General features: G+C 37.1%; 1 protein-coding gene across 1 annotated transcript in view; it reads left to right on the forward strand.

The window, feature by feature from the left end:
• The window catches only part of LOC123664365 (homeobox protein orthopedia-like), a 44,409-nt gene that overhangs the window by 10,094 nt on the left and 18,561 nt on the right, over positions 1-15,754 (forward strand). Inside the window, exons 3-4 of the mRNA XM_045598909.1 lie at positions 728-836; positions 3,829-3,946. Of these exons, the coding sequence (XP_045454865.1) occupies positions 728-836; positions 3,829-3,946 (227 nt within the window). The remainder of the gene's footprint in view (positions 1-727; positions 837-3,828; positions 3,947-15,754) is intronic.

Raw genomic sequence — 15,754 nt, forward strand, 5'->3', positions numbered from 1 at the left:
AAGATCTTTATGGCAACAACATATCAACTACCACATTAAACTCAAATTCAATAGGTATATAAGTCATTAAAAGCGCTACAAAATAACTTACAAATAACTGAGGTAGGGCACAGCAGGAATTTCCTGCTCAAAATATGGAGCAGCCCGACTGGGGTAGTACCTCGATCTTACAGAAGATCACAGCTAAATAATACTGTTTTCAAGCAGTATTGTGTTCCTTGGTTAGTAAGGTGACCAGAGCTCCTGGGGGGGGGGGGATTGGGGATTGGGTCGGCAACGCGCTTGCGATGCTTCTGGCGTTGCAGGTGTCTATACGCTACGGTAATCTCTTACCATCAGGTGAGCCGTACGCTTGTTTGCCGACCTAGTGATATAAAAAAAAATGTTTATATTAATTTGTATATCTTGTTCAATTGTTACAAGTTGTAGCAGTCGTTAGTAAAATACTTTTTATCAATACATTCGAGTTTAAATATCATTGTTGAACTTGTAATTAACTAGCGACCCAGCCCGGCTTCTCACGGGGCCTTTGAACCATTTGTTCGTGTTTCGATAGTGATAGAACGTCGTTACAAAAAGTTCTTCTAGTTATCATTTAATTTAAAATATACACATACAAAAAAATCATTTTCGCGCTGAAAAGCAACGTCTTTGACGTTGTCAACATAGCAGACACATCGACTACGTCATACGAAGTTACTTGTATACAAGGGAGTGCATGTTGCAGGCGGGCTACACCAGCAGCACGGTTCCCACATGTCCACAGTGCCCGTCAGCATGTCTTCCTCCGCCTCCGACAGCGACAAGCCCGCCAAGCAGAAGAGGCATAGAACCAGGTACTGGCAACTATATGTTGATACTTCATTCAATATTAAAAGGGGTATTGTTAGATATTTAAAGTATTACTTTATATTACTAATATTATTATTATTACTATTATCGACACGCACACAATGCTCACTGCTCACTGAATTACTGTGGTCGATCAGGGATTGAGACTTGATTCGGCAGAATTTATCACGAATGTCATTTTTAAAACTATTGACGCCATAGCTAGGGGACAACGGTGCGCGAAGCAGTTAGTCCCATAATTATGAAAAAATTATTTATAAATAATCCTAGTAATATTATAAATGTGAAAGTTCACGCAAAAACTACTGAATCAATTTTAATAAAACTTACCTACCTTTTTTTACGTGGAGAAAACCCATCATGGATACCCTATGTCAGACTCCTACTGACTAAAAAACCACCACGTGTGAGCAGTCGTCCGCCTGGGTGTGCGAGATGGGGTCGCGCTAGCATTCGCCAACTCGTCCTGACGGTAGGCCCGGACAAAGCCTCCGGACCCCGGCACAATGGTGGGGTGGCCTCGTTCACAACAAGGCCACCCCTCAGACGTGTGAGGTCATGTCGTCCGGCCGGCCGAAGTCCCCCGACTATCGGCCAGCGACCACTATTATGAGGGGGGAGGAAGTAGATACCTAGAGGTCTAGAATAACAGATATACTCTGATATTCCCGCGGGATCGGAAGGTAGAAGCTAGTAATATTATAAATATATTTGATGATGTAATTATGTCATTCATATCATATATTATTTGCAGTATATTGACACCAATAAATCAGTGGAATTGTCAAACATTATATTGTCTATTACGAGTATATCTCACTGGCGCACTCTCTTGACACGATAATGCTTATAAACTAGAGTAGTGAAACTACAGCGTTACTAATAGAATACACATTTTATTTCATATAAAATAGACCAATTTTTTTTGGAAAAGATGTTTCAATATTTTATTTGTTACGCTTAGTAATTATTTTGGGTCAACAACGAGGTTTTGAACTAAGTGATACAGTGTAATCTTAATACGACTATTTTCTGGATTTTTGATATTTTAGCATAGCTCGATTTTCACTTTTTGAAATATCCTGGTAATCAATAAATTTGTCAAACACCCTTCATAATAATTTTCCTTCCTTGTAGATTATCAACATGTGTGTAGAAAATATAATTTACCTCTTTGTAACAAATTTTGTCAACTTACTTCTTTTATACAACGCACTAGCCGACCCGTGCCCACTTCGTTGGGCGTTAATTATTTTTGTAATGCAAATATATAGTCGTTTTCATCTCGTTCGTATTTTTTCGACTTGATTTACATATAATATTATTTTTTTACTGAATTTTTGTTCACACACACACACTTCAGCCTATCGCAGTCCACTGCTGGACATAGGCCTCCTCAAGTTCGCGCCAGACATCCCGGTCTTCCGCAATCCTCATCCAGCCTACACCGGCAATCTTACGTAGATCGTCGGTCCAACGGGCCGGAGGACGTCCCACACTGCGTTTGCCAAGACGCGGTCTCCACTCTAGGACCCGTCTACTCCAACGGCCATCGGTCCTGCGACACAGATGACCAGCCCACTGCCACTTCAACTTGCTAATTCTGAATTTTTGTTCAATAATAATAAAATATAGCCTATATCACTCCTGAATAGTATAGCTTTTTGTTAGTGAAAGAATTTTCGTGATCGGATCAGTATTTGCGAAGATTACCTCCTACAAACACACAAAGTTAGAAATTTTACCTCTTTATAATATTAGTATAGATTGGGGTAGGCAGACTAGCTACGAATATGTCATGATTCTTATTATTGGCTTCAGCCTGTAATATCCCACTACTGGGCATAGGCCTCTTTCCCCATGTAGGAGAAGGATCAGAGCTTAATCCACCACGCTGCTCCAATGCGGGTTGGCGGATATATTCGCTACTATGAGTAACGATCGCTATCAGGTGATGATAACAACCGGGACCGACGGCTTAACGTGCTCTCCGAGGCACGGCGGGGAGACCCGCAAAGACTGCACAAACACCCAGACCACGACAAAACCTGTATGTCCAATACAAATGTTTGTCATGTGCGGGAATCGAACCCGCAACCGCCAGCGCAACAGGTACAATCCAAGGCTGTGACCGTTGGGCCAACGCGGAGTCTTCTTATTAAAAGTGGTAAAATGTATAAATCTTTACTGTTCAGCGGAGATTATCTCATTTTAAAAATTGTCTAAGTGTTCACTGCTCTCTATGCCTCACTTTTAGGGAAATACCATGTATATTGACTAGCTCATTGACGCAGTTTGCAGTGCTTTCTGCTCCGGGGGTTGTGGGTTCGATTCCCGCCCCGAGTCTGGATATAGTATACATTTATAAAAAGTTATAAAAATATGTAGCTATACCAGTCGGCTGTTACCTATACACAAGCATTAAGTTGCTTACTTTAGGAACAGACGACCGTGTGTATATTGTGTAGATATTTATTTATTTGTTTATTATTACATTGTGATTATGAACAGGATGTCAAACGTAAAATATCAACCAAGTGGTCTGAAATGAAAATATATTTTTTTTTCATTCAAGTGGTACTTCAAAAGCACCTTTGATCCCTCATTTTGTAAATTATAATTATATTAATCTCTGATAAATTGATGATGGTCAATGGGACGCTACCATTGAAAGCAACAAGTGACTCCATATTTCCTCTTTAAAACATTAATTGTCAATAATTGCGGATTTAGTAATATCTTGCATGAATTACGCCACTGTATGGGTACACACGCCGTTATTTTCGTCATAATCTTGAACAATTAGTAGCTTCTGGGGGGGTTGGGGATTGGGTCGGCAACGCGCTTGCAATTCTTCTGGTGTTGCAGGTTTCTATAAGCTACGGTAATCGCTTACCATCAGGTGAGCCGTACGCTTGTTTGCCGACCTAGTGACATAAAAAAAAAGTAACTAAATTAAAAATTCTTCATGTCCAGGTTTACTCCAGCGCAACTAAACGAGCTGGAGCGATGTTTCACAAAGACGCACTACCCTGACATCTTCATGAGGGAGGAGATCGCGATGCGCATCGGTCTCACGGAGAGCAGGGTCCAGGTCAGTGTATTTTCATTTTTAACTAGAGGCTTCCGAAGATTTGTATCCATCCTGATCAGAAATTGATCAGACGTACATTAATATGGCTATTCATTTCATCTCAGAAGTATATAGGAACTATCACGAAAATATTTTGGGTCTCATTTTTCTTATAATTTAACTTTGTTTTACTGAATGTCAAAAAAATCGTAGAAGCGTTTGATACGAGTTAAGGGATTAATAAGGAAAATAATGTGATTTATAGTTTTGTATTTTTAAATAGTTTACTGATTAATATTAACAATAAAGTTTACACGTGGATTTTATCATTAAACCGAAATAAATACATTATTATCTTTTATAGACGTCAAAACTAATATTTACTCTGCACTAAGTCTAATCGGTCGAGCATATTTTATTTGATTTATAAAACAACATATCTCACGTCAGTCCTGACATCCGCCAAACATTGTACTCGATATAAAAAACATACATAAAAAAACAAGAAACGGCGGTCCAAATGGTTCACCTTGCGTGACTCCCACTTCGCACGCTCCGTACAAAACTTGCACTCGGTTGATACATTTCACGAGGCCTTCTACCTGGATCTACCTACGTGGTGCGTGAGTACAAACACACACTCATGGCTTTATATGCGGTTCAATGCTAAGAGATGGGAGGTCGATATAGTCAGAGGCTCGCATAAAATCAAACTCAAAATTACAATTTTGTGCACCAATCCTCTTCAGTGAGATCATAATGATAAAAAATTGTAGACAACAATATATTTGGCTTAAAAAGTTAAATATTATGGTGTTCTAATTACCAACAACAAATAATATAATGGTATTAATGACAAAGCTAGACACGAAGATAAGTAGCGTTAACCAGCAGAGCTCACACGCTGGTGTTCATTTAGTGATCGTAAATTGTCAAATTCTGTGACGCGCTCAGTAATCTGCTAATTGTAGCTTTGTAGAAGCATTTAGTTTCAAGATAAACTATGCTTTGCGTTAGGCATTAGTCTTAATTTGTGTCGTGCGCTCACTAATATTTGTATTTCGTTAACTCGCGATACTCACAGTACAATCTGACGCTTAGCATCGAATGTTTACCGATCTTTAACTGAGACCGGAGTTGGGTCTAACTCGACTAATAGACATCTCAGTTGCTGAAGGGCGTTAACTGGAAAATTTAGTAATTAAATTTGTTATAAATATTTTGCATTTTTAATTTTTGTTATAGCTTATAGATAAAATTGATTTTTCCGTTTTGTTGGGGTCGGTGGTCCTCCGCAACAATGTGTCTCAGAGGTCTTCTTGTAATCTATGAAAATTACTAACGCTTTAAAACGCGTTAACTATCAACGCCTGTTCACCGATCATTGTGATATTGGCTGTGAGCGCTACCGTGTCGCTCGGGCCGGGGCAAACATCCATTAACAGAGTAACGTAATACTTATATATGATCATTGCATTCATGTAATCTTGTACCTATATTTTCTATTTGTTTAATTCTACTGACACGTTGTGTGGCTTTAATGAAATTATTTAAAGTTTTATTATGATCGTCAAAGTGTCTGTTTACGTATAATATTTAGTAAGATACTTTTAGTATCGTTTCCCTCTCTAAAATATTAACTCTTTGATTCAGAATATATGAATGATTTCATATTTTCACAGTCAGAAGGTGGGAATCACTTTTTTTTTTGTAATAAAACATTCATTTGGCTTCTCCTTAACATCTGTAGTATAATTCATCCGAGTGACCACCTTTTAAAGTAGCGTGATCTAGTGTGAAAACGTTGTCTCTTTGTATATTCACAATTCTTAGAAATCTGTCCATCAGTCGTTTCAACGTTTCCCATGTTTAGACGATATTTGCTGAGGTCGGCGGCGTATTTAGTTAATACGGAGCAAATAATGTGGAAGTGAGGCGAGCTCGCAAATAAACCTCACAACTACAAAATGATGAAACGTAAATATAGTAAACGATGACGAGTCGAACGACTCGAACATAAGATGTTTGAGTTTCGGTAAAAGAATGAATAATGTGGCAATGAAGAAAAAAAAAGAGTTTCACGAAATAGAAACCAAAGCTGTATTTATAATATCACACAAACCTCAATATTTTAGAAACAGTACGAGATTTATTAAATGCTGCGTATTATTCAGAAGCATTAGAGAATATTTCTGCAAATTATAAAGACAAAATCGAATGCAGAAGTTGATGTAGCTCAATCAATTCACTTCTAGTTAATCACAATCAATAGATCCAAACGCCACAAGAAGTGACACCGGTAGCCTCAGCCTCGCCACACGCGTCGAATCGAAGATACAATAGAAATATGCATTCAAAAACTCATTCACACTGTAGGGAATAATTAAAACCCGTGAAACAGTAGCCATTGTCTATTACCCCGAGTCATTAAACCTCGCCACACAAGAGCAACGTCTGACTCGGTTATTTAATGCCCGCTATCCATCTAGGGTGGCATCTTCTTGTGCTATCACTTACTATGAATAATTTGATACTGCATACAAATTCAAAACTTTTAATTTTCTTCTAGAATCAGAACAGTTAATAAACAGAGGGTTTATAAGATTTATTAAGCGCGATATAGTGTTGTAATCAAAGTGAACAGAGGCCCTTACATCAGCGACTACTTCGCGCCAAACTGTGAGATTCTTGTAAAGTTTTTATTATTTATTTTTATAGACTGAGCTTTTGTGGCTACTTTTTTAAGGACGGAGGTGTAACGTGGACGGCTGTTTGCCAAGCCGTCGTGCTTTTTATATTTTTTTAATCAAACATGAACGCACAATTTCCACTTAAAAGCTTTAAGCTTTAGTTTTAAAAGTTAAATGCTTTAGTTTATTACTATTATTTTAATTTCCGTTGCAAAAACTACTTGAGTTACCTTTTTGTTTGTGTGTTTATATTGTCGTACATTGGATATTTCTAAATGTAACTAATTAAATACAATTTGAATTTTACTGACCAAGATTAGTGTACTCATAAAGAAACTAATCTTAAAGGAACTTGTGACGTACTTATTACCCATATTTTTTTATCTTTAATGAGCATATTTTTCCAATCTACTGGATAAAGGCAAGATCGTTTGTCATTACTGTACTGCATTGATTATCTGTAGAGGTATTTTATTTTCTATTTATTACTAGCGACTTAGCGTGGCTTCGCACGGGTGCAAAAACTGTTAGTCTTCCTCTACTATTTTATGCACGTATTATACATATAAACTTTCCTCTGGAATAACTCTATTTACTAAAGAAAACCGCATCAAAATCCGTTGCATAGTTTTAAAGATCTAAGCATACAGACAGCTGGAAGCGACTTTGTTATATACTATGTAATGAGTAGGGAAACAATACGGATGACTACTAAACTATTATGTGTCTCTGATATAAAGATTATACTCAACCTAAGTGGGAACATAATAGGTCATCATCATCATCATCATCATTTCAGCCTATTGCGGTCCACTGCTGGACACAGGCCTCCACAAGTTCGCGCCAAAAATGCGTGAACTCATGTGTGTTGCCCATAGTCACCACGCTGGGCAGGCGGGTTGGTGACCGCAGGGCTGGCTTTGTCGCACCTAACACGCTGCTGCCCGTCTTCGGCCTGTGTCTTTCTAAGCCAGCGGTTATATGGTTATCCCGCCATCTGTCGGCTTCTTAAGTTCCAAGGTAGTAGTGGAACCTTGTTATCCCTTAGTCGCCTCTTACGACACCCGCGGGAAGAGAGGGGGTGGCTATATTCTTTGGAGCCGTAGCCACACAGCACCCATAATAGGTTTACTTTTCTTAATCAATATCGAACATTCCTGTCAGCATCGCCATTAAAAAGGCATTATTTATTATTTGATTGTAAATCGATAATGCGTGCGTGTACAAATTTAAATATTTGTACACGCACACACACACACACACACACACACACACACACACACACGCAGAGACACACATACACACACATTACTGACGGCCAAGAAGGTAAGTAATTTTTATCTTCATCGGATATTTTAGCGAGATCATAAACATTTAATTGAGGGCGATAGGTACGTGTTTATTGATTGTGTTCGGTGAGAAGCTGTGCGCTAAGTGTTGCCTTCGCACTGTGTTTTGATGTTATTACAGCTCACTGTGTTAAGGTTTTGTGCGATATCCATATCATACGATTTTGTAGTATTTTTTTGTAAGTAAGTGTTGTGTATAGTCGAGTGGTCCAATCTAATCTAATATTTCTCTATTCAACTAGTCTTCGAAGTACCTTTAAAACGTCGTTTTAGAAACAATGCAATATTTTTATTTAATTAATTATAGTAACAAGTGGGGCCGGATTTAGGGGAGGGAAACTGGGGCTAAAGCCCCGGGGCCTCCGCAAACTCACCACAATATAGACTTCTGAAAAAAAAATACATTCCAAATTCAGAATGTTAAACACTAGTAAACAACTTTTTCTTTCATGTTTTTTTCGCGTCTTACATAATTATAGGATAAGGTTAGTAGAACGGGTTTAAGCTACTTTTAGTTACAATTAACTGTGACGAGTTAACTACTTAGTATGTTTGGCGCGAACTTTGGGAGGGTCCAGCAGTGGACTGTATTAGGCTGAACTGACTAACTGACTGACTTAGTAGGTACTAATGGTACCTACAAGTATATGAGCGCCAATAAATAATTATTTATTAATTACTTTTTGCGATTTATTAATAGACAACTATAATTCATTGATTTAGACAGCAAAATTGTTGCGCTATGTTTAGAAACTTAGTACATATGCTGTTTTCCGACAGTTATATAGCATTATTGTTTCTTATACTGTAAAATTATACACAAGCCATAACAATTACTATGATAAAAGGTATAATGAAAATAAATGAATTAATTGAAATTTATGTAAAAATCTGATACAACTCTGTAAATAGGCCTCCACAAGTTCACGCCAAAAACAACGTGAACTCAGGTGTTTTGCCCATAGTCACCACGCTGGGCATGCGGGTTGGTGACCGCAAGGCTGGCTTTGTCGCACCGAAGACGCTGCTGCCCGTCTTGGCCTGTGTATTTCGAAGCCAGCAATTGGATGGTTATCCCGCCACCGGTCGGCTTTTTAAGTTCCAAGGTGGTAGCGGAACTGTGTTATCCCTTAGTCGCCTCTTACGACACCCATGGGAAGAGAGGGGGTGGCTATATTCTTTAGTACCGTAGCCACACAGTACACCAAAAGTAAAAGAATATATGTAGGGTTTTATTAGAATATGGTAGAATTATGGTAGAGCATGTTCCCAAATAACGACAAACAAATGAAAAACAATATTTTAAAAACATTAAGCAGTTAAAGTGAGTCTCACCTCGTTACATATTCATAATAAATTCGCTAAGGTCGGTTGCTATCAAATAAAAATAAATAAAAACGCCCCCAGCCCGCGCTGTTCGCACTTTGTTCGCCAAATCCTTTCATTATTAAAAGATATACGGCGCTAGTGTTGTCGCAGCTCGATGCGTCGACATCGATGGAAATACACCCATTAATAATTCTGATATCATTCCGATCCGTTGTTTACATCGAAAATGTTTCTCTATCATTAATTATTACGCCAGCTTTTTTTATTTAATTTAAGTTTTATTTGCTTAATGTATATAGACAAGTCTACTCGAGCGCCGTTTGATGACAATTATATTGAAAACACGTGTTTCACTTAGTAATTAAAGTCTAGCCAGTTCGTTCAGTTTGCAGTGTTGCTGCATTTTATTTTAGGGGCAGTAAATTTACATATACCCACATATTTATATGTATTTGTATCAGCCAGCTGTTACCTAAAACAGAGGCGTTAAGTTGCATAGCTTAGAAACAGATGACCGTGTGTATATGAAAACGTAGTTATTTACTCACTCAATTAATTGCTCAATTTTCTGTTTCTTTACTGATGTAATTAAATAATTTATATAATAACCTAATAATCATAGCATCTAAAACGTTTGTACCTCCAAAAAATATTAATATTTACAATAATACATAATATGGCCTATATTCCGCTACCAGCAGTAACAGCTAGTACGACGCACACGTATCCCCCTGCATTAAGAAGCATTAGCGCTCCCGCGGCGCCACATCAAGATTTATTAGCGCAATAACTCACGTTAGCGGTCAAACCTGCTTCTGTTTACTTATCATATTGCTGTACACGGAAATGAAAATATTTTTTTAAGACTTTTATATAATCTCATACAATTTTCTAGTTTTTTTTAAAATAAAAAAGTATCTTTATTTTCTCTTTTTACGGAATGCATGAAGGCTTATAATGCACAACTCGCAGAGCAAAATTTTTGATTTTATGTGAATAAATCTAATTACATAAATTGTAGAAAAGTAGTAGTTATCTATGAAGAAAAGTACAAGCAAAAATAAGATAGAATTAGTTTCGAAAACAAAACAGATATGAATGAGTGAAGAAATGAATAAATAAGGAACAAATGAAAAAAAAAATGAGTGTGCTTTGATGACATCCCTAGAGTAAAATCTTTTTAGCTCCATCTAACTTATAATCCCTCTCAACTTCCGTTCGACTCGCTCGATCACACTTTTCGTAACGCTCTCGTCACGCATTCATCAGCTTACTCCCCAAGTCGAGCGCGCGTAAAGAAGTTTTATTTCAAAGTTTTATTAAGAGCAATATTTTGTATGTTGTATTTATAACATTTTAAGCAAATGTTAAAGTGTAATAAATTTAACGCACAAGGGTTATTTTCATCACAGCAAGGAATCGAACAGCAACTATTAAATTAATACGAGCCGGCCACCTGGCCGACGCGACGTCATCGGCAGGTGAGAACATCGACACACGAAGCGCGTACATTACTAATCACTTTCATATTGTTTCGTTGTTGCGTGACTTGACGTTCTAAAGCAAAATAATAAAAATCAAATGTGCATTACCGTACAGTTATAAAGTTACTTGAGAACACCTGGACCCGTGTTGTTATCTTTTTGTTTTTGTAATAGTTATCCCATCACTTCAGCCTATCGCAGTCTACGGCTGGACAAAGACCTTAACAAGTTCGCACCAAAATTGACGTGAACTCATGAGTTTTGCCCATAGCTACCACGCTGGGCAGGCGGGTTGCTGCCCGTCTTCGGCCTGCGTTTTTGGAAGCTAGCAATTGGATGGTTATCCTTTGTTTGATTAATTTTCGCTTTACAATAATTTTAGATATGTATTATTCGCCAAGCCCTAACAGGAGGAGGCCTATGTCCAACAGTGTCTGTTACAAGCTGACTCGTGGTGTAATATTCAGTTAAATAAGTTTTTCATAGAAGTAAAAGTCTCCGAGCTTTGAAAATGTGAGAATTGAATATTCGATTTTAGCTTTCATAATTCTTATACTCCCAATTTTATTGAAATTTTTAGTGAGAGTGTTTAGGATGTGAGTATAAATATAGGAATACTGATCACGTAGGCTATAATACCTAAAGTCTTCGCTAAGGTTATCTGAGGAGATAGCTAATTAGCCACAAGACCGCCTTTTCCTTTAAAATTTTTAACTTCTTTATATATTGTCGTGTATTTAAGATGCACAAAAAAGTATTTAAGTGTTAAATAAATACACTTCGTATAAAACTGAAAGTACAGACTAAAACTGCAAAGTGAGGCAGTGAGGCTTTAACGCTTAGGTTCCGTTAACCACCCCTTTTACAAGTCACGGGACATATTAAGCTATAGTAGGTTAGATACTTGAATTTATAAAGTAATATAATAATAGTACAGATTATGTTGTCATCAGTAGATAATTGTGTTTGCTCGCAAACGAAAAAAAACCGACTTCAATTACATCGACGAGTAATACAACGTAGATCGACGAAAAAATAGTCAAGCAACTACGCGTTATCAAAGATTACTCAAAAAGTAGTTATCAGATCTCGATAAAATTTATATGTGACCACATGATAAACATCAGCTTTCGATTAAATTAAAAATTATCAAAATCGGTACACCCAGTAAAAAGTAAGACGTATTTATTAAGATAAGGATTAATCTCATGTTTATAAAAACATCTTCGCAAATTTCGATTTTCGAGAGTTTCCTTCGATTTCTCTGGGATTCCATAATCAGATCCTGGTTTCCTTTTCACAGTACCAAACTAGGGATATCCCCTTTCCAACAAAAAAAGAATCATCAAAATCGGTACATCCAGTAGAAAGTTATGCGGTATAATACAACGTAGGTCGACGAAAAAAGCGTCAAGTAAAAACGCATTATTAGATATAACTCGAAAAGTAGTTGTTAGATCTTAAATAAATTTAAATGGGACCAATTGGCACACACCACCTTTCGATTAAAACAAAATTTGTCGAAATCGGTCTACCCGGTCAAAAGTACTGATGTAACATACATAAAAAAAAAATACAGTCGAATTGAGAGCCTCCTCCTTTTTTGGAAGTCGGTTAAAAAGCACGAACTCTAAAGAAATGGCAAGAATTATATATATTACATTTCATAAAATAAGGTAGGTACTTATTACAAAATAACAGAACATCGAAAAGCCCTTAAGTCTATCCCGAGTACAACAGACAATATCGGAATGAAACAGCGACTGTACAAGTTATCGTCATCCAGGCGACTGTTAATAAAAAACACATCTCCTAGCGGAATGTGCCATAAACACTTTTCTCAATAATTCCGCGCCACAGAGTGGGAAGCGGGAGAAGTGTCGAATGAAAACATTCTATACGTTTTATATAAAATTAGCTAAATTATCACTATTTTTTCTATCTTTAAAATGTACCACATAAAGTGTTTGATGTAGATAAGATTTCCGATTGAATCTTGACAGAACTAATCAATTTAGCGAGTGTGTTCTCAATCTACAAATATAATAATTGATTTATAAAGTTTTAATTTGTAAAATGATGATTCGAAGTGCGCTTGGAGCCTATCTGAATAAAGCTGTTTTTGATTTTGATTATGATTTTGAATCCTACGATTGGTTGATTAATTGATTCATCGTGTAACATCTCATTGCTGCATACAGGCTTCTTTTACGATGTAGAAAAACGGTCGGCTTTAATCTGTTCCCTCTACCTTATGTTGCAAGTTAGCGATTCTCTCTCCTACCAGACTCGGCAAAACCGTTACGTACGAGTATATCACTAAATATTTATAAACTAATTTATTAAAAGACTTTATGTATATGTAGGTACATTAACCGCAGGTATCTGCGACCTCTATGTAACTCGAAGCTCTACAGCCGACTAGCAAATATTCACCCCCTAGGCTTAGCCTTGATTTAGCGTTATACTCAGCAATTTGCAATAAAGTCGCGCGGATCAGGGATCAGGGTTAATTTCGCGAGGGTCAGTTCGATTCCCAGGCGGCGACGGTGACCATTAGTTACCTTGGCTCTGTCCGCGGTGCGCTGATGGGATCATTTGTTTCCGTTACTTTTCATTGATATTACTATTATTTAGAATATCGATTGACATATAAAGGTGATGAAACAGCAATAACAGTTACATTAAACAAGAATTATGATTTTTATGCAGTTACCTGTAAACGTCTGCAACACCAGAAGCATTGCAAACGCATTTCCGACCCTAGCCTTGACCCTCACCAGGAGTTCTTTTCGCCTTGCTCACTACATGATATTTAGCTGTAATCATCTCTGAGGTGCTACAAACTTTGAACAAGATATTTTTGCTGTACCCTCAAGAAAACAATATATTAGTAAAAAATACAACACCAGAACTAAATAGACCTGTAATTATACACCTGAGACTTATGTTGACTGTGACATTTGTTTTATTTTGGGTGCTATGTGTACAAATGATTAATTGGAATTTTCAAAATACTATTAATAAGTCGTTCGACAAATCATAAGGCAAGACAGTCTGTCGGGTTACATACGAGCATATTATTAAAAAATATATCCCAATATATTTATAATAATTTACGAAAATAAAAGATGTTCTCTACTAACTAAAAATTATAACATTTTATATTTCCATTAACAGAAAAAGCGCATTTAATTAAGTTAATCCTTTCAAAAAAATCATAAAGCCACCCGACACGACGCGACGCCGCAAACAAACAACACAAGGAATCTAATTGAGCGTCTAATCCCGTAATAACAATCTGCACGGCGTGGTGCTACAGATTTAAAAGTCAATATTCGTGGCGAGGGGCCGTAATGAGGGGCCCGGGGCCCTCGCACCTCCCGCCCCGCGCCCCGCGCCCCGGGGCAGGGGTGCGTTCGAATAGTAATGAATAAATTGTTTCGTTATTAACTTGCAGCTATTTAGGGGCAACACTGTTAAAATGATGATACTCGTTATATTTATATTTTGGAAGTAGGTAATCATTATTCAAATATTTAACGCGCAGGTCATTGAACTGATGTAAAACTTAAGTAAAATCTTATAGTTAAAATATTTTTTATTTGAATTATATTAATAGACACATACATTACTTTGAGGCTTATGATTGACACAAAGGAAAAGTTCGAGGAAAAATGATAAAATTGTAGCTCTCGGTTTCCGCCTTTGAACCTAAATGTTTTCTTTAAAGAACTGAGGTAGGACACAGCAGGAATTTCCTGCTCAAAATATGGAGCAGCTCAACTGGGGTAGTACCTCGACCTTACAAAAGATCACAGCAAAATAATACTGTTTTCAAGCAGTATGTGTTCCTGTTGTTGAGTAAGGTGACCAGAGCTCCTGGAGGGATTGGGGATTGGGTCGACAACGCGTTTGCGATGCTTCTGGTGTTGCAGGCGTCTATAAGGTACGGTAATAGCTTACGATCAGGTGAGCCGTACGCTTGTTTGCCGACCTAGTGACATAAAAAAAAAATAAAAAAAAACCAGAAACAGTTATGCGCTTTGCGAGTGGGAAAAAATCGGAATCATGGAATTTTGTCACTAAAAAGTTTTTATTTCTATTTATTTTGACAACATCGGAATACGGAAAACTCATTTGAACTTAAAACGCAAATAAAACCATCTGGTGTCGTGGGACACATATAGGAACAAAGTTCCTTATTATAAGACATTAATTTCAAGCTCTATTCGACGTATAAGGAAAATACTAATACGTATAATACGTATAATAATAATAATATAATATAATACTAATAATAATAATAATAATAATAATAATACGGGTATAGGTATATTTACCCTGAAGTTAGCTAGTCAAAGAAGAAGAAGTTAGCTAGCCAATGAAGTATAACTTCTTACGTGTGTACATAAGTAAGTACACACACATTTTTTATGATTTTTTTTATCGATAAAAAAATAACACTTTACCAAATTATGTTAACACCTTTATTTTATTTACAGTGATTTATAAAAATATATTATTATTATCAAATGATATAATAATACAAATACAATTATTACATACTCAGGCGGGAATCGATTCCGCAACTCGCGGATGAGAAGGCAGGGCCACTACTGCACCAGCGAGCTAGTGAATAGTGTTGTGATCTTGTCATAAGAAGAGGTGGCTAGAACTTCAGAGTAGGTTCAGCGGTAGAGACGACAGTACGCTTAGGATACTTATTTTGTTTTACAAACGTTCATAGGCTCCGCTGATAGCTTTTTATCAGGTTGATCGTACGCTTGTTTGCCACCAGGATTACACCAATAGGATTCTAATTGCTAGGCGCGCTTCAGCCTGTAATATCCCACTACTGAGCATTGGCCTCTTTCCTCATATGTAGGAGAAGGGTCAGAGCTTAATCCACCACGCTGCTCCAATGCGGGTTGGCGGATATATTCCCTACTATGAGTAACGATCGCTATCAGGTGT

Source organism: Melitaea cinxia, chromosome 22 (assembly GCF_905220565.1).
Source record: "Melitaea cinxia chromosome 22, ilMelCinx1.1, whole genome shotgun sequence".
In the NCBI taxonomy this organism is placed as follows: Eukaryota; Metazoa; Arthropoda; class Insecta; order Lepidoptera; family Nymphalidae; genus Melitaea; species Melitaea cinxia.